The sequence below is a fragment of the Meriones unguiculatus genome, chromosome 14 (assembly GCF_030254825.1).
Source record: "Meriones unguiculatus strain TT.TT164.6M chromosome 14, Bangor_MerUng_6.1, whole genome shotgun sequence".
Classification (NCBI taxonomy): domain Eukaryota; kingdom Metazoa; phylum Chordata; class Mammalia; order Rodentia; family Muridae; genus Meriones; species Meriones unguiculatus.
Genome location: NC_083361.1, coordinates 82230626 through 82255759, shown reverse-complemented (window position 1 = coordinate 82255759; position 25134 = coordinate 82230626). Strand labels below are relative to the sequence as shown.

At 48.8% G+C, this 25134-nt stretch overlaps 1 protein-coding gene across 1 annotated transcript in view; it reads right to left on the bottom strand.

The window, feature by feature from the left end:
- Tenm4 (teneurin transmembrane protein 4) overlaps positions 1-25134 on the bottom strand; it is a 388185-nt gene that overhangs the window by 189222 nt on the left and 173829 nt on the right. The window contains 1 exon segment of the mRNA XM_060367590.1: positions 16639-16874. Coding sequence (XP_060223573.1) covers positions 16639-16874 — 236 coding nt within the window.

Genomic DNA, 25134 nt, shown 5'->3' with positions numbered 1-25134 from the left:
TCTGCATGTACTTCTGTATATGCCTATACAAATCAATAAAGAAATAGATTAAAAGGACACCATGCTCTGAATCAGGGTGTTAGGCTTGTGGATACATTCTATCCTCTAGTTTTCAAATGCTAGTTAGTGCTACTTTACATATAATAAGAGGCTCTGTAGCTAGGTCTCCAGCAAGATAGGTCCAAGGGTATGGAGCAGAGGGAAGAGGCCCTAACAGAGCAGGTGTCAGACACATACAAGGGGAGTTTACCAGGTTAGCAGGGGTGAAGTGGAGGCTTAGAAGGCTCAGTGACATCCAAACACACACAGGTAACTGACGGAGCCCCATTTAAATCCAGATCTTGGATTTAATCAAAGCTCAGTATCTCAGTTAGGGCCCTTCGGATGAGTTACCATGGCTAAAATTAAGCTAAAAAAAAAAATTCTAATGCAAAGCTTTGCTGCAAGCAGAGCTAGAATTGCTCTTTGGGACACTTTGAGAGGCTTTCTTTTTATACCCTGACTGTCATAATCAAAATCACATGCATGTCAGTGTGTAGCCAAGCACAGAGTGGAGTTTGTCCAAAGCACAGACCATGGTCATTCACTGCTGTCTGGACTTTGGGCAAAGGTTTTAGCCTAGCTCACTCTCAGCTTCCTCCTCTCCAAAATGAAGATTTCTTAAAACACCCACCCCAGAGGATCAAGGGAGAGAACCCATGGGATTGTCTCAGAGCGGTGCCTAGTACACAGTAAGAGCTTGATAAATGGCAGCGTCATAACCACGGTCGCTTGATGTCTTGCTGTCCTCAGCTCCTGTGCTTACAGAGGAATTAATCCAGTTCTGCTGTGTGCCCTGTTTTCCTTTCCCTCTCTGTGTTCCTCATGACTCCCTGCCACACCATCTGTGGGCTCCTTTAAGCTGCAGGCACTCTCTTGTTCCCATGGGCTGACAGACTCTGGGCACAGAACGAGAGTTATTTGTCCAACAGATAAAACAGCTTTTAAGGGTAGAACCGCTATAAAGCAGGCTGACAGGATCTGACCAGTGGCTACGTGGGGCTAATTTTAAATCAAGTAAATGCACGGCTTTCCCTCCTGTCTTTGGCCAGAACGTGACTGCAGCAACCAGGGCTACAAGCCCGTTACTCACAGATACACCGTTGTTGGCGAATGGACTCTGGCACCATGGGTCATTTTTCTGCACTGTGTGGTACTGGGGAGAAGGCCACTTTTGTCTGGCAAACATATGAGCCAATGGTCAGTACGGATGCCTATTTAACCAGAAGGCACAGAGAACCTGTGAGGGGCAAGCTGAAGCTAAAAGGAAGCAGTAATTGAATTTGTACAGAATTCTTACTGCAGCAACAGACTAAGAAAGCTCTTCCCCAAAGTAGGCTCTAACAAGACCTCTTCCATACCTTCCTAATATGGGGGCTGGCCTGCTATCTCCACCCTGTCAACCCACCTCCAACTCATCAGCTGCCTTTTCCCTGTCAGTTGCCAACCCTGCTGTTTCTAGAGTAGAGCAAGGGCAATGATGAATGGCCATGACCAGCCTGGCTTCTGTGGCCAAGGACATGTGACTACTTCTCCAGTAAAGATGCTTTAGTTGTGGGGTACCTTCCCTTCCTGAGGCCGATGCGTCCTTATCCATAAGATGGCGGCCCCAGTACCTGCCTTCAAGGAGATGGCAGCAGGTGCTGAAGTGGGTGTGGTGTGCTGTAGTGTGGTTAACACCAATGGCCCGGACTGTTTTTCTGGTGCGTCAGGGTTTGGGATGAAAAGGTAAAATAAGGACCTATGAGGACCTGGGAGCTAAGAGGCCTGAGAGTTTGTTTTAGGACTGGGTGATTTCCTCTGGAGACCTACTAGCCCCTTTAAAGGACAGCTGAGGAGACTCAGGCTTGACCAGTGCATTTGTGGAGGGACCTGGGCAAGAACTGAACCCACGCCTTCAGGCCACAGCTTTGAGTTCTTTCCATTAAAAGTCCCTGTCCTGAAGCCACAAAGAAAGTCTCGTGACAACAGGGAGGGCCATCCTTACAGCCTGCTATTGCACCACGTACCGCTTCCCAGATGGAAGGAGTCCAGCCCCATGCCCATAGTATGGACAGTAAGTCCTAGGCCAGGCCAAGCTAGGAGAGACCCTCCCTCCCCTCAGGGCTGAGAAACCTACTATTTCCCCTCGGAGCGTTAGCTACAGAAGAGGGAAGCAGGGTGAGCACAGGCATGAGGCTCGCTGTTAAAATAATAAGGGCTCTCACTTATGAGCACTGTTCTCCTGTGCATGGCATAGGAAGTCATTCCACCATGTCACTTAAAGAACCTTTCAAGGCAGATATTGTTAGTAACCAGCTTTATAGACTAAGTGTCTCCAAGCAGAGCTAGACAGCCCATGTTAATTACATTCTGTAGTTTCGAAAACGCAAACTCCCAATTGTTTACAATTGCACCAAAGTAGTAAGTGCCACGGCCTCAGACAGAGCCCTAGGAACTCTGGGTCCTCAGCTCTGCTCACGCTGTTGCCACGCAAGCACAGCCCGGGCAGACCCCTTCCTTATTTAATCTCAGCTGGAACAAAAGCGGCTTCACAAGACCACTCCTGAGGGAACAAGCAGTCAGAGGGTGACCCTACAGAGAGGACACGCTGAAGCCTGGGGAGCACCTGTCTGCGCCTTAGGTCAAGGCTTCACTAATGACCCGGGATCAGAGACAGCCAGGGACAGCCTGCCTATTCACGCCGCTCAGCTGGGGGCAGGCAGCACTGCCCTCTGGGCAGCAGTGAAGTCTGGGAAACTGCTTGTCATTTCCTCAGGGGGCAGGACTGGCTTAAAGATCTCCCAGGACTGATTCCTCTCTACAGCTCTGCATCCAAACTGTAACACACACCCCCCCATCACAAATCTACCTAAGGCTGCATGCTAGTGACCACATGACCACATGGCATCTGACCACCCCGTCTTTACCTTCAGAAAAGATCCAGCACAGCAGAAGTCAAACATGGGGTGGGCTAGTCCTAGTGGCTAGGGAGAAGATGCCTGTTGCTATGTTCTAAGCATATGCTATGGTTGGGCCCCCAGGAACAAAGCTTTCATGTCCTGATTTCCTTCGGCACATGAACTATGTGACTTACCCTCTGCTTTATCCATGATCAAAGTCAATTAGGAAGTGTTCCCCACTGTCTCTCAAGCAGAGATTTAATTTGGGCACATATTAGTGAGGGGCTTTTCTCCCTGGGACATTTGCTTTTGACAGCAATGAAGGTGGACAGGTTCCCTCGGACCCTGCCACACAGACTACTGACTTGCCGTGTTTCTCTGTGAAAGGGAATGTTTGTGAGTGAGGGCTGTGAAACCACACAGGACAGCCTTTGATGTCCCCGCTTGCCCTGAGACTCTCCGGGCTCCTGCCCTTGGGCATTCCCACCCTTGGGGTCGTCACAGCTTTCCCCCCTCCCGTCCTGGTCCGTGTCTATGACAGATGTGGGATCCTGTTGTTCTCTGTACACACAGACCGCTGTGTTTGGTTCCGTCTTGGGAGATCTGAGAGACGTGCAGGCACCGTAAGGATGATGACCAGGACAGCGAAGATGACTGTGATGGTGTGAACTGTAGTCACTGGCCTTAAGCAGAGGCCATCCCTGTGTCATGTCAGTGCCTAGACAGAAAATTCCAGCCAAGCCTGGGTTATCTGAGACCCTGAGTTTAAAAGAGCAAAAAGTAAGCTGGGCATGGTGGCCCACGCCTTTGATCCCAGCACTCAGGGAGGCAGATGCAGGCAGATCTCTGAGTCTGAGGTCAGCATGGTCTACAAAGCGAGTGCAGGACAGCCAAGGCTACACAGAGAATCCTTGTCTCGAAAACAAAAACAAAAGAGCAAAAAATAAAAATGAATGAATGAGTGAGTGAGTGAATGAATGAATGAATAAAAAAATAATCCTCATAATGTCTCCCGATAAGATAAGGACATAAAAGCTCAAAGAGGCTCATGAACTTGTCCGAGATTTCCATTTAGTATATCATACAGACTAAATTTAAATATGAGTTGGGCCTAGACTGGTTATAGCCTATCACTTTTTGATTAGATACAGAACTCTGGAAATGACAAAGATGGTGGGAAAATGGCTCAGTCCTTTGGATATGAACCTGCTTAATTGCTCAAATTTTGCTGGCAATATTTACTTGAGAAAGGGCACTTGAGGCAGTATCTCCTCAGAAAAACTCGATTTTAGGAGGGCTTTCAATGTATGTTGAATATCCTGTCTGACGAGCTCTGTTGCTTCTCCCTGCATAAAAGTCTTGCTTTGCATGACTTTAATTATTTCTCAACATGCCTGTCCAGCCAACATCAATGCTTTTGGTCTTTGCCTGGAATGTCTACTACCTTATCAACTTTTAGACAATTTCCCTATTTATTTTTTGAGACAGGGTCTCTCTGTGTAGAACTTCGCTGTCTTGAAACTCCCTCTGTAGAACAGGCTGGCCTTAAACTCAAGAGCTCTGCCTGCCTCTGCCTCCCTGGCACTTGGACTTAAAGGTGTGTGCCACCACGGCCTGACAATTTCACTATTTTTTAAGGTTTACTTCTAATATTGCTCTTCCCTGGAGGGCTTTTTCCAGGCAAATGGGACCTCGCCCCTGGCCTTTACCCATTGCTTCAAACCTCTCCCCAGCACTCTCCTGGTGGTGTCCATTTGTGCTTCCTTCCCTGCTTATTTCCCTGCCAGACTTGTGTCCAGTGAGCAGAGTTGCTGACAGAGCCAGGCCCACAGTTCTGGCCTTTCCTAGCTGGGCAAAAGCAGGTTAGTCATGTAACCACTCTGACCCTTGGTTATCCTTCCCCGTGTCAATGAAAATGAAAATGATGTAAAACTGTCCTCTGGGTTCTTGTACAGATTAAATTTCATGAGGGTTCTTTAAAATTTATTGAAAACAGTCATTATCACATTGCTTAGCGGTTAATGAAATGAAAGCACTCAAATATTCTAATTTGATAAATCTATGTTTAGTACACAGACGAAAGTAAAAAAAAATTCTGTGTGAAACTATCAACAGGGTCTGAGACCCACACAATTAGGTTTATGTGCAACAGTAATCGATTCAATAGATGTTATGCATCAGAGGGTAATTAGAAGACACAAGATGGCAAAGGAGAGTTTGTAGTTGACAGAAAAAGAAAATGCTATTTATCTCCAAATTTTCTCTGCTATTGCTGCATGCACAGTGGTTAACATTCTTGCTGCATGCACAGTTGTGCACAGTTGTGTGCACTCATACAGAGACACACACTGACCGAAATCCCTCACTGCAGCAATGGATAACGTTTGGGACAGAGTGACAGCAAGGGGACCAGGGCACAGTGAATGAGTCTGGCATCTGTTCTCTTTGCCCACTGGAGGCCGTGAACAAAAACTAAGTCCGGGATGAAGGGCATCAGAAATGTAGTCTCCCACCAGACACCAGCAGAAAGGCCTTTTTTTCAGAGTAGATTGTGGTTTTCGGTGACAACGTACAAGAACCTGCTAAGCTGAGGGAAGGACAGGACCATAGTCCCAGAGGTGCTGCTGCTGAGCAAGTGGTGGGTCGGTCCCAAGATCTCCCAGCCGCCTATTCCCCTATTTGTCCAGCTCTGAACACTGAGGTTATAAAGTGTGGTCTTTTCAAAGCACCCTGCCTGGCATAGACAGACTCATGCTGGCTCATGCCATAAGAAATACAGTCAGTTCTCCTCAGCAAGGAGTCCCCTCCATATACAGCTCAGATGAGTGAGAGGGCCTGAGTCCTCCCACCCCCAGCCAAGTGCAGACAACAGAGGGAAGAGGGCAGCCTGGGGAAAGAGCACCAGCCTTCTCTCTCCTTCAGCAAGTAGCTTAGGATTCATTCCTATCTGAAAAACGGAAGTGACGATAACCCAGCACCCAACTCATGGTTGGCTGAGATTGTTGGGAAGATCAAATGCAAAAAAACACAAGTATCATTTGGAGCTGTAGTACACATGCTCCAGGCAGGTGTGTACTCACAGTTCATGTGAACTGCCGCTGGCTGTTTCAGCAGGTCCAGCTCTCTGAGGTGTCTGGGAATGTCTTAGAGGAAAACCCCCCATAGGAAGGCAAGAGCTCCTCCTGTCCTGTGAGCTCAGGTGTGAGGTGTCAGCACTGTCTTCAAAGGTGGTCTCCACAGAGTTATGACTCCTGGTTTCTAGGCCCAGCTCTCCAGACCACTTACTGACTGTCACAGCTGAATGAGCAATTTAGTCACTTCAGCCTCAATTTCCACCTCAGGAAATGTCTTTGCTAACCACACTTGGTGCAAGGAATGCTGCAGAAGGTTGATTGTCTGATAGACCTCTCACAAAGGCAAGACTTATGACACCTTTGCCTGGTCAGCCTCTCCTCCAATGGGGTAGGCAACAGAAGGCACCTGTCCTCTCCTTGGTTTCTATAGCTCTACATGCGGAATCCTCTAGTGCAATAGAGATTGAAGCCCAGAGAGGTAAACACAGAAAAGAACATGTAACATTCCCTCCACACCTGGCCAGTTTCTCTCCCTCATTCTCTACTTCTGTGCCGTTAGTCCTCCCTCCAGAAATCTATGTATATCTTCTCTCTCAGTGTCTTCCTTGATTTGCAAGCCCCACCTCTTGTGAAAGTTTTAGCTGAACTTCCTGGCTAGAATGAATTAGCGTCTCCTGGGGAATCCTACAGGGACAAGGTTCAGAGTCTAGCGCCATAGCGTTGACCTCATCTTTCCGGGCGATCCTTGCACATCTGGCTCTCTAGAAAGCCCTGCCTGACTCGAGGGCAGTGAGCAGCACACCCAGCTTTGTCAGTCACAGGCCAGGAGGGTTGTGCAGCAGATGCGTCAGTGCTTGCTCCTCACTCACTATGGGATTTTCTCTCTGTCAATCCCAGATTCCCAAAAGCCCAAGATGGTCCTAGGGTGTGGAACCTCAGAGGATTAAACGGCTGGAGGACCGACCCACCTACCTGGCTGCCTGACAATAAGACCCGGATGCACTCAAAGCCTCTGTGGGCCTTTGGCTAGAGTAGACCTTCTGCAGATGCTGTCTCATCACTGGCTCAAAATACCACTAAGATAGCAATAGATAAATCACCAAAGAGGAAAGCTGGGGAGATGACTCAGTAAAGTGCTTGCCTTGGAAGTAAGAGGTTCAGAGTTTGATTTCTATAACTCACCAGAAAAAAAAAAAAAAAAAAAAAAAAAAAAAAGCCAGGCATGACTACGTCTTGTAATTTCAGCATTGGGGAGGTGGAGACAGGTAGCCCCTGGGTTCTATCTGGTTACTAGCCTAGCCTCTTTGATGAGTTCTAGGCCAGTGAGAAACATTATCTCCAAAAAAAAATGAATGTTGCCTGAGGAACAACACCTAAGGTTGTCTTCTAGCCTCCAGGTGCCCACGTATCCATACATACATGTGCACATCCCCTCAAACACATAAGTAAACAGAGAGAGAGAGAGAGAGAGAGAGAGAGAGAGAGAGAGAGAGAAAGAGAGATGCAGGTCCGACTGGGCAAGAAGCCTGCTTTGGAGACTGTATTGTTGTCCTTAGAAGGAAAAGACCGTCCATGGTCTGACTGAGATGAGAAAGCTCAGAGTAGAAGAAAAAGTACTTTGCTGTTACCACCTTTGCTCCCTACTCCTCCCGTCCTTCTCTGCTGCCCGCTGGGAAGAGGGGCTGAAGTCTGCCTCCAAGCCCTGCCCCAGGCCCCAGCACTCTATGTGACACCCTGATTGAACCGACGTCACCATTCAGATGCTACAAAGTGAAAGAATGTTGACTAGGGAAGCCTTCCATGGATGCTGACTCAGATTATGTGACCACACAGTCGTGAGTCTGGACTAAGAACAACACTAAAGAAAAAATTCTTTCCAAGGACTCTAGAAATGTGTAAAAACAACAGCTTTTCCGCATTCACTGGGTGGAGCTGCAGGAGAACGCTGACATACAGCTATGTCCTCCTGCCCACCGTTCCTGTGAGGCCTCCACAGGGGTCTTGATTGCCCGGATTGCTGTTATTAAAAGTGAATGCATTCACAAACTTGGGTCTGTCTTTCTTGGGACATTTTCAAAGTCAGGAGCTGCTTGGCCCACAAATTCAATGTCTGCCACAGTGCCAGGAGACAGACTGTCCTTGCTAGTGGCTGTTACAAGTAAGCACTGTAAACTAGCAAATCACTTTATCCACAGAACATCCTGTTAACTGCATTCACAGACCAGGAGAAAGAGACTCACCAAGAGCAGTGTTCTTGCATAAAATCACGCAGTAACCAGGGACAGACTATGGCACAGGGCCTGCTGGTCCCGCACAGTCACGGCCGCTCTTCACCTTCTCCACAACCCCATTCCCAGCAGACACTTTTCATCCTAGTGTGATCTGGACTTCGGATCTTAGATGCACGAAAGAATCTGTTGCCTCTCTTCTTTCCCTCTCCATTGCCCCCACCCTTCGTCTAGTGTCTATTGGTTCTAGCCTCAATGTTTTTCCTTCTCTCTCCCTTCCATGAAACCTTGGCCAAACACGTGCTGAACCTGGACAGAGCAAGTTGTGCTGACAGCTCAGCGTGACGGGAACAGTCCCTATCTCCATGGCACCTGCAGCCCAGTGGTGGACACTAGCAGTTGCCACTCAGTGTCACAGTGATTTAGGTGTGACTCTGGACAGAGGCTATAGAAAGACAATAACTAGGCTGCCGGCTGAATGTGAGGGCTATCAAAGGGCTTTCCTGAATAGTGACCTTTAAGTAGAGTTCTTTTGTGGGTTTTTTAAATTTGGGTTTGTTGAGACAAAATCTAGAATGTAGTTCAGGTGCCTTCAAACTCATTGCCCTACACCAGTCTCCTGGTTTCTTGGATTATAATAGTGCATCCCCAAACCTGGCTTGGGTGAGAGTCTTGAAAAAGTGGAGAGGAGAAGGTGGCAGGCGGCACCCTCCAGAATGAAGATCTGTTACCTTATTTGGGTCCCAGAGTCATGTGACACCCACTTCCCACTGATCTCTGCTGACCCAAGATCACACACTTGCAGGACAGTAAAGAAACTGGACACCTGAGTGGGGTCTGGGATTCAGTCCTAACCTGCACCATACCTGATTACAAGGAATCCCATTCTGAAGGAAGTAAGAAGGAAACAGTGGAGACATGAAACTGTCCATTGAAGTGGTATATACAACAAATATGGATGGCATAAATGTAACAGAGCTATTGAACTTGACAAGGAAGAGAACTGTGTTATGTTGAAAATGTGCACACAAAGAAAGTGGCCTGGGAGAAAGGAAGAGTATCAACCCTTGCATCACACCACTATACAGAGGCTATGGCTGCTGCTGCTCCAAAGGAAGGTCAAGTACAGGAACTCCAAGATACACTCAGAGTCCCAGCCTCAGAGCTCTCCTTTAAAGACAGATAAAATCCAGGCATGGCACACACTTGTAATCCTAGAACTGTGAAGGCAGAAATAGGCAGAGCCATGGGACTTCCTGGTCAGCCAGCCTAGCATACTGGATGAGGTCTTGGCTGAAGATACCAAACCAAACCAAACCAAGCCAAACCAAGCCAAACCAAACCAAACCAAACCAAACCAAACCAAACCAAACCAAACCAAACCAAACCAAACCAAACCAAACAACAGCAAAAGACAGATGGTGCCAGAGGAACTACACCTGAGGTACATAGACAAGATACTTCTGCTCCAGGAACATGGAATACTAAAGCACATCTTAACATTTTCTCAACACTTAAACACTAAGATTTGGGGGCATTATTTTAGGTAATTGTCCATTTTTGAGGGAGTAAATTTTTGAGAGCATGTTACCACTTTTCAAAAAAGAGTACCTGGACTGAGAAGAAAAACTGTGAGTTTTCCAGAGCCTGAAATTGAGGAAAGGGAGCCGATCATAAGAACAGAAAAAGGCTTTCCGGAAGGAGAGAAGTGTTCTATGCTTGGCTCACATGGCCGGTGACAGGTTTCCTGTCAGAACTCACAAGGTGGCATAAAAGTGACCTATGCGTCCATCATATTGTGATAACTGATTTGAGAAGCAAGGGCAGGGGCCTTGCAGCTGAGTGCGTGTGAGGATGAGGAAGACATTTTTGAGGGACAGTGGTATCTCAGTGTTGGTGTTTGGTCTTGAGGTTACAGTCAGAGCCCTGGACGTTGCTATGGGAAAGGATACTAAAAAGCAGAGGTTGATTCCATCCATCTGCCCTGTAGTTCCCTCCCACCTGTTGTATGCCCTGTGAGGCTCCTCTGTGTCGGGGGCTCTGGCTGCTGATTTGGTTCCATCAGCAAGAGATAGGAGGAAGAGAAGGGAGTGAGACCGACATATGTCCCCTGGCTCCATCACCATCGTCCTGCTGTTGAAGATCACAGCTCCCAAGAAGCATCCTGGACTGGAGTCTCCAGTCTTTGGTAAATACTCCTCCCCTCACCCTGCCATGCCTGGGGGAGTAACAACACTCTGGTACCATTGGCACTTCACTCCTTGATACATGGCGCTTGCCTTTTACTACATTTTCTCAAACGAGAAACAAATGAACAACCAAACATACAAATAAGCAAGAAAATAGAACAACCTACTGCTTGGTAATTCTACTGCCAGGAAGGTCACTCCCAAACTGTTCTATTGTGGGGGAGCTCTGCAGACTGCAAAACTTTCTCTCATGCTGAGCTGAAACATGTTGAGTGAGTCATGATTTCAGCCAGCTTCTTGTTTGTTCATTTGTATTCCTGCATTACAAATAAGAAAGCGAGAGGCTGATAAGACAAGGCCTTGCCTAGATGGCGGGGCTGGTATCTGTGGAGGGGTGACTCAGACAAGGTCATGGGCCATGAAGTCTGGGTACTTGCCCCTCCTCCCATTCTAGATGCCCGTGCATGTGGCCAGAGGCCAACAGAGGACACTGGATGTCATGTTCTAGCACCGTCCACCTCACTTCTTGGAGACTGAGTCTCTAACCAAACATGGAGTTAGGCGGGTGCCAGCAAGCTTCAGTGACGGTTCTGTCTCCTCCTCCCCCCAGCACTAGGACTATGGGAGAGTGTGAAGTGATGCCAGGATTTTCCTGTGGCTGTCGGGGATCCAAATTCTAGTCCTCATGGACCAGCTCCTAAGCCCCTCCCACCTCCTTCACATCCCATGCCTGATGCTGTCTTCTGGAACTGCACAGAGTGAGTCTGCTTGCTCTCCAGAATGGCATTTCTGACTTGCCAGTCTCTAGGCCTTCCTTTTGGCGAGCTGGGAGACATTTGTCTGAGGTCAGCTGTAAAGAGTGCAATTGTCTTGCTGTTAGCAATTTCTGCAGAGCCCTGAGAAGAATCAATCCTAGAGAGAAAGGCATTAAAGCAGGATCCTGTATCTTCATCACTCCTTCCTCCTCATGAAAGATCAGGTTCTATGAATTCTTCCTCCCGGTCTCTGGGCTATAAAGCTAAACTCATGGCTTCTGTCCAAAATGCCTGATGTGAGGTTGAAGAGAAAGGAGAAAAAAACGAGCCTAGCAGCTCACTAATAACACCCAGGCCCCAACTGTAGCAGGCCTGTGCTCACGAAACAAATGATATTTGAGACCTGATGCTGTATGAAGGAGCCAGATATGGATAAGGGAAAGGGGCTACAGTCACCCTAACTCCCATAGCTAATGTCCCTATTCTTCTCATTTGTACGTGAATCCTAGGAGGTGAAACAAACCTTTTACCATGCCTTGGCCCATATTTTCTATGTAGACTACCGACAGCAGACAAAAACCTTACGGGAGGTCCTTAATTCAACAAAGCGTTTGTGAGCACAGCTATCTTGTTCTGGGCTCTGGGCAAGAGAGTCGGCCATGGGATGTGTGCACCGCAGCCCTCTTGGCACGAGATGGCTACTGACCCTCGTTGCTGCCAACTCATGACGTGCTGCAGCTCGAAAGTTCATTACAGTTCGAAATGTCCCCCAGAGACATTTTGAACGCTTGCTCCCAAGCTGGTGGCACTGCCTTAGAAGGTTATGGACCTTTAAGAGTTAGAGATTTGCAGAAGCAAGTGGGTCCTTGGGGGTGGGGCTGAAGGATTCATAGCCTGATCTTACTTCCTGCTCACTGTCTGCTTTCTGACCATGTAAAAAACATGTAACCATCTGCCTCATGTTTTTGCCATTATGCCTTCTGTGCTGTGATGGACTGTACCCCTTCTTAAATTATAATCCCCAAATCAACCCTTTCTTCCTTAATTGCTTTTTGTCAAGTCTTCTATCACTGCAAAGAGAAAAGTGACTAATAAATGGGTGAGGTGTCAGTGAGCATTAGGGAGCCCACATTCTCGGGAAACCTCACTAATTGCCCAAGTGTACCTCAACCAACACTTTCCAGATGGCCTCCAGAATGGAATGACTCAGGCTCCAGCAGGCCTAGCGCTGCAGTAATGCCCTGTCAAGCAAAGCCCTCTCAAAGCGGCCTTGAAGAACAGCAGCTAAGCGAGGCCACGTCCTCGCTTACACACTCAACTACCACTGCTTTGTGCAGAGTTTGTTTAGTTTTTGCAGCCCACACTCAGTCTCTGGGAGAGGTGAAAATATGACCCAATTAATACAAATATCAGTCACCGCTTCTGAGCACACAGGAATGTCCCACCCAGAGGCCGCTACAGCTCACGTCTGTGACACCACACACTGTGTTTTTTCTGGAACAGTTCCTGCAGTCAGGGAGCTGTGCACGGGAAGGGGCTAGATGGAATCATCTAAGCCATCAGACCCCAGGCTGAGATAACTGAAGTTCAAGGAGCAGTCACGACAGCCTTCCAAGGCCACCAGCAACGGATGTCTCCTTGACCAGCGTGTCCCTTAGCCTGACTGCAGGGCCTCTGGCATTCCTTCGGCTATGCAGAAGTAGAAACAAGACTCGTTGGCTTATGCTTCTTTAGGGACATTACAGTGAACTCACCCCCCCTTTTAGGATGGGCCTGGACTTGGTGTGGAAGAGCCAACATCCAACGGTGCTCTGGGTCCTTCATTTAAATGGAAAGCCTTTCCCCATCCCTATTCCACAGGCTTTCTGGCCAGACAGGTGCTTGAAGCATCCTCAAGACCGTAATCTACAGCTCATCTACTGCCTTTTACACAGCTGGTTCAGAAGCAAGGGAAGCTGTCAGCTTCATGTGGATGCAGCTAACTGTCAGCGAAGCAAAATCAACTTTTGTCCTACTTAAAGCAAAGACACGAGGGGCATTTTAGATGATGGTTCCTTTTGTGGCTGCTCTCCTGGAACAGCCAGACAGCCCTACAAATGTGCTCTGACAAGCGCCCTGTTTGCTTTCTCGGCTGCTTTAGTGACTAATGCAGGCTGGGAGGCTGGCGGGCTACACTAGACAAGACCGGACCAGGTCTTCCATCAAAAGATGAAGATGTAGATACTCTGCCTTGTGACCGCGACACAAGCAATACCAGTATGCAACTTCCACGGGGTGTATCCACTCTGTGCCAGATGTGCATGTGTGTGTAAAAGTGCGTGCATGCGTGGGGGGGGGGGGCATGGTAAGTACTTGGCATAAACTTTCGTCCTCAAATTTCATGACAACTCTGTGGTGTAACGGCTTGTGCTCCCATTTTACAGATATGAAAACTAAGGCTGCAAAGCTTGAAGGTAGTGGAGCTGAGTTCTTAAAGTCAGATGCCTAATATCAGAAGCCAGGCTTTTGAGGGCGATTTGTCACGTCTGCAAGATGGGCCAATCATGGCAGCCACACCCACTATGAAAACAAAACAGGAATGGGAAGCTGAGGTTCTGAGGGTTTGAGAAGAGTATTTAAGCTTACCCAGTGACTAAAGATACAGAGAGGGTCCTGGATTTGGCCCCATGCTGTGGTTACATTTAAAAAATATATATTTTTCCAAAACCACAAAATATCAAGATTGGAGAGCTACAGCCTAAGGGGACAGACTGAGTTGCAAAGAGTAATGGTATATTTTCAAAAGTGCCAGAATGCCTGTGTGTGGGTGAGTCACATTCCTAATGTTTAGCATCATGTGACAGTAAGTGAGTCACTTAAGCTTGGAGGGTCCCTGGGTCCTCATCTGCAAAGAGCATCCTAACTCACTGGACTCAGGAGATTCCAATAGGAAAGTACAAGTGAGGTGTCCGGGCTAAAAAGGGGCACTTGGAAAGCTCAGAACCAAAGGTGAGTTTGATCTTGTGAATGACAGACCGTGACCACTGTCATTTTTTTCTACACTACACATATTTTTGCTTTACTGAGAATGTTCTAAGAATGATCGAAACGCTCCGAGAATAAAACATTGTTTACACGATGGCACAGCATCGCCTGCATATCCCTCCGTGTCGTTCTGCAAGCGGATTTCTCTAGAAAAGCAAAGGTAAGATGGAGACCAGTGAGGATCTGAAAACCGTAACACGAGCAGTCCAGTGGGGTGAGAGCATATCCACGTGGTTGCCTGTCCGAATGGGAGTTGAAAAAGAGCTGCATTTCCCCATTTGAAGACATCACGTGGCCGTGAGAAGGTCCTCGCTGGGGCGGGGGGGGGGGGGACCCTAGTCAAGGAAGGCTTGTTGGGGAAATGGGGAAATAAGAGGAGAGGACCTAAAGGCAAGTTTCTGTGGAGCGTTAACTCCAATTTCTCTATTTTCCCATGAAAATACCAGTAAGTATGTGGAAACTTAAAGGTCACTGGCTGCTCATTTTTCAGCACAGTTCCCAACTAAGAGGCTGAATGTCAAATAGATCTGTCAGGATCACCACCCGGATATGGCTGCCCTGGGCAGATGTTAGGAGAGGCAACATTCTTTCCAGCCCTCTGAGTCTGTCTCCCCCTCTGCTGGCAAGGTGATGCAATTCTTATCTGGAATTTGATAGGCTGTAGAAAATAATTACAAATGAAAAGGTTATTCATAATTTTTAAATGAGTTAATTAGTAAACCCAGTAAGACTCACTCATTACAGTAATTAATAATTGATTATACTTGAAATTAAACACATTTTTTCATCAAAAATCTAATTAAATATCTGTGCTTTTTGCCTGTTGATTAGATCAGTTGGTCTGCTGGAAAAGAGTCTTTGTTAAGGATATTTGTGTTTGGCTGAAACAATTAATTTGATTTTTAATAATTGATAGTTCCTTACAAGTTAGTCATCACAGCCTGTAATTATGGCCAAGCAAGATGCTCACATGATCATTCTAGCCCTCATCAGCTGGAAGAGATGAGGTACTAAGGTTGCCATGCCCAGCCCTGAAGAAAGGGGTGTCTGGTCCCCACACTCACAGTGCATTCACCCCCATTGCCTAACTCCAGCCTCACGGGTGTCCTTCTGGGAAATCAGCAAGCTGTCAGAGGGTCAACGGTTGCCATGTGAAAGAGCTGGGAGTGAAGTCTAGGACTGTCTGATGCTGAGGTTCTCCCCTAGCCTTTGCTAAGTCTATCCAAATGACAAGGGGAATGCCTAGCCTTGCCTCTTTGGTCTTCCTTGGGTATGATTGCTATAGTCAGCCTATATGGCACATATTCTATATCATTCCTCATGATGGCATGGTAATGCCTCTCAAGTCAGGCCCCCTTCGCATCCATGGTGACAGCTTTCTAGAGAGTTCTTCTTGGCAGAGGGAAGTACTCTGTCTTCCTTTGGCCTCTGGTCAGTCCTATTTTTGCTTTCTGGCTTATCCTCAAAACCATCCCATTTGCTTCCAGCACTTTCTCTCTCTGAACTCCTTAACATGGGTTAAAGGCCTTCTCAGGCTAGCATGACCCACATTCAGCCTTGGAAAATGCACCAAGAGCTAAGCCAAACCCTCTTTGGATGCCTTCTCTTACTTCAATAGAGGTTGAAGTAAGACAGAATTCTGCCTCAGTAAGGCAGAATCCTTACTGAGCCCACATCTCCTTAGACTAATCTCTTTTCCAGGAGAAGACCAAAGAGAAGAATCAGAAGTCGAAAATCAGATTTTGCGAGTAATGTGTCCAAAGAATGCCAAGTAGAAACCATCCTGCAGGGCCATGGCCACCAGTCACAGGACTGAGGACTTTATCTTACATATCCTGTGGTTAGGTAGAAAATTCCCGGCAGTGTTGCTCTGGGCCTCTGCTTCTCCCTCAGCCTGCTCTCCACTCACTGGGGCCTGTTGCTTCTCAGGCAGGATCTCCTTGGGTTCTGACCATGGGTTCACAATCATGGACGTTTCTGGCAGTTTCTGAAACCACCCTGCCCAACTCTCACCTGGAGCTTCCCTAGTAGTTTCCTTTCACCCGCAGGGTTCTCTACCTCCTTGCTTCTCACCTAGCCACATGGACCAAGAGTCCTTCTAAGTTGTTATTTCATATCCAGTGACTCTGATCTATGACAGTCACGTCAAAGAGCATCAGTTCAAAGTCCTTCATGACTCATGCCACAATGCTAGGGATCTGACACACATAGAGCAGATGATAACATTCCTTCCCATCCCAAGCAGAGAGGAGAGAGTGGAGGGACTTAGAGAGTTGCCCCTGTGGTGTGGGGCACAGACGAGACCAGTGCAAGGCTTCTTGGTACAACCCGTGTACTATGACCGTGGTGCTGGTACAGTGCCTCTGGTGGCCCCAGATTGCTTGGTTAATGCCCCCCTGGGCCAAATGGGAGCCATGGGGAGCTGCGGGGGAGGAGGACATGCTTACCCACAAAGTATGCGAGCAGGATGACCAGCGTGGCCGAGATGACGATGGCGCTCAGGGCTGCGCACTTCCAGTTGCAGTACTTAGAAGGCTTCTTGAGGTTAAAGGCTGGTCGGGAGAAGGTGCTGCGGGGCAGGGGCCGGGGTGGGGGCGAGTACACGGTGCTAGACGTTAGGGGGTACCCTGGGGATGTGGTGCAGAAGAGCGGGGAGGTGCCTCCGGGCTTGAAGAGGAAGTGCCTGTGGATGGAGAGAGGCGGGAAGGTGTCAGGATCTGTCAGCTAACCAGGCACCCAGGCCAACCTGCAGGATAGAGGTGCAGAAGGAGGAGCATGCAGAGGAGCCTGGAGGAAGAGAGAGAGAGAAAGAATCATCACGGGGAAGATGACAGGGTCAGGAAACGTCACGGACCAGACCACAAACAGGGTACGAGAAGACACGCTTCCACAGAGCACTAATAGGACAGTGTTACCTACAGAAATACCCACCCAAGGCAGAAGACACTACTCACTCCACAGAGGTTTCCCTGAGGTCCTTTGCCTGGGAACAGTAGAGCTGGGGTTAGGGGTTGGGTCTTGGAAAATAAATTCTGTTTTCTAAAGTCATTACAGTAGCTTAGGGAGTGTCTAAAGTCCTGAATGTCTCCTGGAAGCCACTGGCACTTGTTTTTTTCCTGTTGTTCTAATACCTGCATCCCAGTGCACCTTGGTAAGGCATTGGAAGCCATTCTTTGTAAATGGGGTTTTGCTGCGGTAGAAGAGCCAAGAACTCACCACTAAGCTTTGCCCATTTTTACCATGGCTGGTTGGTAACAATGCCCTCACAGCCTTAGGACCCCTGCTTCTGTCTGTAGAGCCCATGTAAAAGCTGTATGGAGAACAGATTGGCAATTCCATCCTGTAGCCTAACTGTAGTCTTGAAGGCAGCAGAGTATGGTACAAGCTCATGGTTGTGGCCAAAGGAGGTGTTGAAAGATTCTGCCTAATGCGGCCTAAACCATGGCCTTGGAAGGACTTGTGCAAAGCTTGGGTAGGCTGCACGACTTATATCACATAGCCCTGGATCTTAGAACAAACCTACCCCTCCTGGGTTCGAAGACATTTGGACCACAGAGTATACACTCAAGGCCAGAATACATAAGACAAAGGGCCTGTGTTGTGTAAAAAGTTCTACAGGGTGAAATGGTTTCCAGAATGGCGAAGGCAGCCGATGAGATGCTGAGAGCTGCATATTAACAAGACTGCTGTTAATATGCTGGGGTGGGGGACAGGCTACTTCAAGGACAAACTTGCAGACTGAATGTGGACTTGGGGATGTGCATGCAACATGGCATCACTTCCCCTAGGAGTTCCCAGGGAAAGGTCTCAGGGGTCCCCATGCAAGTGCAGGAGCAACAGGGAGAGCACACACAGGGGAGCATGAGGAGGTGCCACCTACCCGTCACTGTAAGCCCCATCATGGCGGGAGGCGCTGAGAATGTCCATCTCAATGAGGTTGTCCTGCAATGTCCCTAGGAATGGCTGCTTGCCTAGGTTTCTACGCACACATGGAGACATGAATGAAGCAATGAGTCATGCATCGATGAAGGGGAGAGTATAGAAACAAATGAGAGAGGCTGCTGGGTGGGCTGTGCATGAGGCCAGCAGGGACAAAGGTTCCAGGCAATAGGTCGGTGTGCAAAGCCACACGTGCGGGGGATCCACCTGGCACACAGCCTCCAGAAGGAGCACTCTCCATACAAACCCGCATGGCTGGAAGCTGTGAACACCCAACTGCAGTTCTCAGCGAGGAGGACTGGCAGGCGCCCGCAGTGGGCTAGGCACATTATATGTATTTTCTCAAATCTTCAAAACAGATGCTATGCAAGGAAGTCAGGGTGATCCCAGTACAATGAGGAGACCAGGGCATGGGGTTATAGTGGCACTGGCCAAGGTCGCTGGAAAGCAAGGCTCAAAGCAAGAATTTGAATTTGTTTATCTGGATCCAAAACCCAGTGTTCTCCTCTACTTGACTCACTCTGCCTCGGCTAAAGCAACATCTGGAAACACCTAGTCAGCTTCTCTGAAGACACAAGAGCATCAAGCACTTATGGCCACATGGTCTTCTAAAGACGGAGGACATTCTGGTGAGTTGTTCCCAGCAGAGCCCCCAGGGACTCAATTGGTGTACTGAGATAGGGCAAAGAACCTGTGTTTTTCTTCAGTCCTGCTGATGTGGACCCTGGTTGGAGTCTCAGCCGTGTGGTAACTGATTAGTAAGGAAGATAATCCCCTGAAGAGGTAAGGAAGGGCTCTTTGCCCATGATGATGTTGCAGTGCTTATGCAGTCACTTGACTATACCCCAGAATGAAGATGGCCACCCCTGCCCTCCTGGGTCTCAACTGTCACCTTCTAGGTGATGCCATTCACCCTCAAGTGTTCTGGATTCTACTTCTGGTTAGTTTCAGGACTGTTGCTGCCTCATGATAAGACATACTAGAGGGAGAAAAGATGGCAGCAAGCCAGCTCTAGGCTCCAGTCCTGCCAAGGAACCTGTCTGCCTCTTACCAGGCCTTAGCACAAAATACTCAGATGCAAGGCTTTTTTATGTCACCTTCCTGATGTGTGACCTTGGGTACAAATCATAACTGTTCTTAACCATTCTTCCTAGGCACTAGGGATCATAACACTGTGGTTGCTGTGGGGTCATCTGAGATAATGCTAAATGCGACAGTTGCCCTATCCGGTAGCCATCACACATGGTTTGAGGAGCTCTGTGACTGACTCACATTTACTCCCCAGCCCCACTCCCATCAAGCCAGCTCTGTCATCTCCCCTTGCAGGCTGGTGGGGCAGAGCTCAGAGAAGCAACTTTTCTGAGATTGTATTGCATGGTGATCAGGCGGCAGAGGCTGTTCGGGAACTGTGTTTGTTAGGGCCCAGAGCTCCGGCCCTCTCTGCTTTACAACCCTGTGCACTCTGCCACCTCCTCAAACCAAAGAGAGAATGGTAAGCCCCCTCTGGAGGTCCCAACATCCCAGGGGCAGTGGAATACACAGCGACACTGTTTTGTATCTGGAACACTGATAATGAGACACTAGTGGCCTTGCCCTGTGGAGATTTTTTGCTGTGAGGCTCCCACAGTGCCTGGAAGGTGTGCAGGGCGTGGGAATCCTTTGAGGAGCTTCATTATTTTCTCTAGGTGCATAGCACTGTTGACTAGAAGCCTAAGAGACAGGGCAGATTCCGAATTCAGGCCCCAGCGCATCATCCAACTGCCTTTGACAGATAATCACCCTGAGAATCTATCAAAGGGGAAAGTGTGGATCCTTGTCTACTCTTAACCCTCTCCAGTCCTTACCAGGCCCACAGGAACTTGGAAGATCTGGTTTGGATTACTCCTCCAAAGTGATGCTCCTGCTACAGCCACACCAGCTTCCTTCCTTCTCTCAAACCAGCTAAGCCTGAATCGCCCTCCTGTCAATATTCCCATGGATCAAACCTCCTTCAAGAGCTATGACTTTCTCACGGGCCCACAGCAGCTCCCCATCTTTATCCCCAGCCACTCACTGACCCTTTGCACTGCTTTAGTACACACACACACACACACACACACACACACACACACACACAATTTATTGTGTCAAGCCATGTGAGAAAAACATAAACTCAGGGAGCAATGAGTTGCTTGTCTGCATAGCATGTTTCTTCCTCATGTAATTCCAGTTTTACGAGGCAAGTGGCCCACATCTGGCTTATTGCTGTGTGCTCAGAGGGAAGATTGCCTGGTACATACATGCAGTCACTAAACAGAGCTGAGCTGAGTGCTGCTGGGTTCGGGGCAGGAGGAGGCCTGCCCGACATATGGCAGACACGCAGTCAGTGCCTAGAGACAGCAGCAGGCAGAGGGTTTATTATCTCCTCTATTCTCTTGTTTTAGGGAGGATTTTTGTCTCTCTTCATCCTACACGATCCACCGTGCAGGGGCCCCACAGTGTTGGCTCGGAGGACCCAAAAGCAGCTCTGCTGCTTCCTGCACTGATGCTGGCTATTTACTCTGATTCTGGGAACACTTGGGAGTCTGGAAGCAGCCTGTTTCAGAGAGTCAAGCTTGGCCCTCAGAATCACCAAAAAGAAATAAACAGGCGTGTTCTCAAAGGGGCCGAGAAACAGGATCAACAGGATAATGGCAGGATATTTCAAGTGCCCAGGTCACGTGGCTTTTAATTTTAAATCTGTGTGTCTGTGTACGTGTTCCTGTGTGCTGGGCATGTGAAGTTAGAGAATAACCTTGGGTGCTGATCCTTAGGCATCATTCATTTTTTTTTTTCTCTTTGAGACAGGGTCTCTCAGAGGCCTGGAGCTTGCTAATTAGGGTAGGCTGGCCAGGAAGCCCTAAGGGAGCCATCTGTCTCTGTTTCCCCAGCAGTGGGATTATAGCATGTGCTATCACACCCTGAATTTTTATTCGGGTTCTGGGGATCACACCCATGTCTCCGTGCTTGGAAAGTAAGTGGCTGACTGATTGAGCTGTCTCTCCAGCCCTATTTTAACTTTTACAATTTAAAAAGAAACATGTTTAAAAAAGGGAGAGAGCTGACAATCGTCCCATAAAAGCACAGGGCCGGAGGATAAGGGGACAGGCGAAGGAGCAGAGTGAAGGATTTCTCAAGCTACATTATGACTCGGGGGCAATCATCATTTAGGTCACTTAGGAATTGGGGGTGAGGGAGTGACAACCGGACACAGCACTTGCTGAAAGTGATGGTGACTCAAACTGTTGCTGTGGTGAAATAACCTTATTCTACACTTTTCAAACTTTAGTTCTGGATCAAATTATTTGGCTCTGAGTGGCTGATGAGGAAGGTGAGGTCCAGGAAGACTTGTGATCCCAAACCCACAAGTCAGTGGTAGAGCATTAACTGAGTCATGAGTGTCCCAACTCCTAGCTCAAGGATCCCTAATTTTCTACCCACCTCCTCCAACACTTTAGATGTTTCTCTGAGAAATAAAAGATTTCAAGAATTTGCCACAGGAACACAAGCTGTTGAGCCCACGTGGGGGTCACAGTACTGTGTGGCTCCCTGTTCACCCCTGCTGGCAGCTCAGGTATGGATGCTTGGTTAGGTCTGCTCTTCTTGTGGGTGGGAGACAGATCTAGAGCCCGAGGCTAGATTCCTCAGGGTCATATGGAAAGAAAATGGCAGGAATGGGGTTCAAAGCAGATGTTCTTGACTTCAGTGCCAGCTGTACTAGGTTCACAGCTGGCCAGGGCTGTGCTGTTCTAGGAGTGGAGAGGGATTTGGTCCCCTTTACACACAGATGAGTCCCTGAGCAGCCAGAAGCAGGGCTTTCTAGGCCCACTGGTATCAGCTAGGGCAGGAGGGGAAAGCAAGTGGCTTTGGGAAGGGACGTCCCCAGAACTTTGAGGGAAGTGGGTCTTCTGATGGCCCCACCTAACAGCCAGTCTGCTTTCACGAGTCACTGGGCTGGACTGTGTTTCTGTCCACAGAGCCCTGGGACAGCTATCACCATATCTGACCATCATGCCCACCAAAGTGGTATAGGATGGTAAAGGTCACCCCTACACGCTGAGTGTGGTGTCAGTGGTGCAGTCAAGCTCACGAGGAGACAGCTGTGCACCTGCTGTGCAGACGCACGATTAAGAGAAGAAACAACAGTGAAAACCCATGTCTTCCGGACCACACTGTTCCTCTGAAAGGCTCGTCTCAGAACGCCACTACTTAAACGCCACCGACATCGACTCACTAACTTCCTCATGGCTGCAGGAAGTGTGCGGCCTCTTTTTCAATGATCCCTTCTGCTGCTCACTTCTTTCGTCATTCTCAGGAGACCCCTGATCCACCCACTTCACCCCACTATTTACCGTCTTACTCAGGTTCTTCCTCCGCCTGGCTCTGCGCCTCTGTCCAGCATCTCTGGATCTGAGTTTTCTCTCTCCTGACATCCCTGCCAGTGGGTGCCTTCAGAAGCCAGTTTTTACTTATTTGTGAGACAGTATTTCTCTGTGTGCCCTCACACTCAGCCTCCTCCTGTCTTAAGTCTTCTGAGTGCGTATGCTACGGCACCTGGCCCAAGGAGACACTTACAGTGATCAGGAAGGGGGCTTTGGGCAGTGGCTACACACAAGCTCTTTGGAACGAGATACCTCGGGTGTTCCAGCCTTCCCACACGCTGGCTGTGGGATCTAACGTTTTCATAACTGAGATCTTCCTCTCCAAACGGGAAATGGTGTGTGCATATGTGCAGTGCCTGTGTATTCTGTGCATGTGTTGGGGGAGAAGGGGTGTGGTATGTGTGCTGGTGTGTGTGCTTCTGTGTGTGTTGTGTGTGTTGATATGTGTGTACGGTATGTGTGTGGTAGGAGCGTGTATGTGATGTATGTGTGTGTGTGTGTGCTATGCATATGCACTAATAAGAGCACTTATTCATAGAGAAAAGAGTTAGGATGGGGCTGGAGAGATGGCTCAGAGGTTACGAGCACTGGCTGATCTTCCAAAGGTCCTGACTTCAATTCCCAGCACCCACAGGGTGGCTCACAACCATTTATACTGAGATCTGGTGCCCTCTTCTGGCGTGTAGGCATTCATGTAGGCAAAATATTGTATAAATAATGAATAAATCCTTTTTTTCTAAGTGCTAAATGAAGTCCTGACTGCTGGGAAAGGCTGTTGCTAAGGCCTCCAGTTGGCATCTGGGAACATGGCCTCTGGAGGGTTTCCTGCGTGAACTGATAGAGGTGACTGCTCCACTGTGCACAAACGGCACGTTCAACTCAATGCTGCATACACAGGTTTCTTTGGGGAGGCCGTAACTTCAGCGTGTCCCAGTCAGAGGCTGCCCTCTTACAAGCCTGGGGACCAGGTCCCTGCTGTGCCTCCTGCCTGGCAGCCTTTCATGCGTGTCGCAGCTTTTGCTGGGGGAGCAGGGTGGGGGAGACTCCACTAGGCGAAGCCTCTGGAACCCTGGGCCTGTATGAAGTCCCTGACTTCACCCCACACCCTTTTCCTTACTGATTTTGCTTCAGATCCTTTCACTTCAGTGAACTCAGAGCTATGCTCATGGCAGAATATCATGAGCCCTATTTGCAAAACAGCATGTCTGGAGTGGTCTGGGGGACCTCAGACATAACTATCTATGGGAGAGTTGGGAGGGTTAGGGGTTCTATGTGGGAAGTGCTCTGAAAAGCACCCAGGGGATCTCTCAGTGTGTGGATGCTCTCAGGCCCATGGAATGACACCATTTCTGACTGCTGTGTTTGCTCCACTCAGGCATCATGCTTAATGCCTGTCTTCCTTTCAGGGGTCTGCTTCCTCTAGAAGCTGCTTGCAGGGCAGTGGGCTTTGTCTTACATATCTCTGAGATCAAGTCACCCAGTGGCAGGGAAGACTGCCCTTTCCAACCCTGCAGTGCTCATTCTACAAATAAAGCACTGAGGCTCGGAGGGTTAGGTGACTTTCTGCGGTTGCCCTGACCCGTCAGAAGGCGCCATGTCTTGTGTGGGGAGCCACAGTAGGGCTGGCCTACAGATTGCTGGGTAGCCCTCATCCCTGAGGTTACATGGGCCATTTCCCAAATTCGGTATGACCACAAAACGGGCTCCAGGTTGCTGAGGCAGGCCTGGGATGAGCTGAGGCAGAGCAGAGGTCTGGCGGCCTTCTGTTCAGCCTTCCCCTGCATCTGACGGGAGCCTGATGGGTTATTAATCAGACAGTCCCTGGGAAATCAATTAAGTGCCTGATGCTGCAGCCAGTCAAGGAAGTAGATCAGAGGCTGGGGGACCTTCGGCACATGGCTCCCCACTGAAGACCACAGATGTTCATGTAGGGCTGGCTCCAGCTCTAGGGAGCACAAGTAGGTCCAGGCTCCTCCATGGAGGACTTAGTTAACCTCAGGGATTGGCAGAGGTTCAAGGGGGATAAGGAAGGAATGGGTCTACAGAATCCCCCTCTCTTCATCCTTCTGATAGCCTTCCTTTTCCTGCCAGGATGAGATGCAGTCCCTCTTGGTCATCCTACCAGCTGCTTTGGTATCTGCACATTAGCTTAGATTCTCAGCACGGATTCTGCTTAGCAATGAGGGAAGGGTATGTGTGTGTGTGTGTGTGTGTGTGTGTGTGTGTGTCTGTGTGTGTGTCTGTGTCTGTGTGTGTGTGTGTGTGTAGTACTAGGGCCCTTTCTTGGGTATTGGCAAAAGCCTTGGCGGCAACCTGGTAAGTAGGACTGGCTCTACTGAGCCTCTGCATCTTTCCTTCTGCACCCTCAAGACTTCTGATTCTCTTTATCTCAGTCACATGGCTCTAGGGCCCTTGGGACATTGTCCCTTTCCCCCTCTCGATCTCAGTTAAGCATAGTTAGTCACCGTTTGTCCTATCTCCACTCTTCTTACTGCGTGTTCACATTTAAGCTCCCACCATGCCGTGGCGAGCACTGTGTCGAGGGCTGGGGAACCCCACGGTAATTAAAGCACAACACACCTCCAGCTTCCTCTATCATGACCT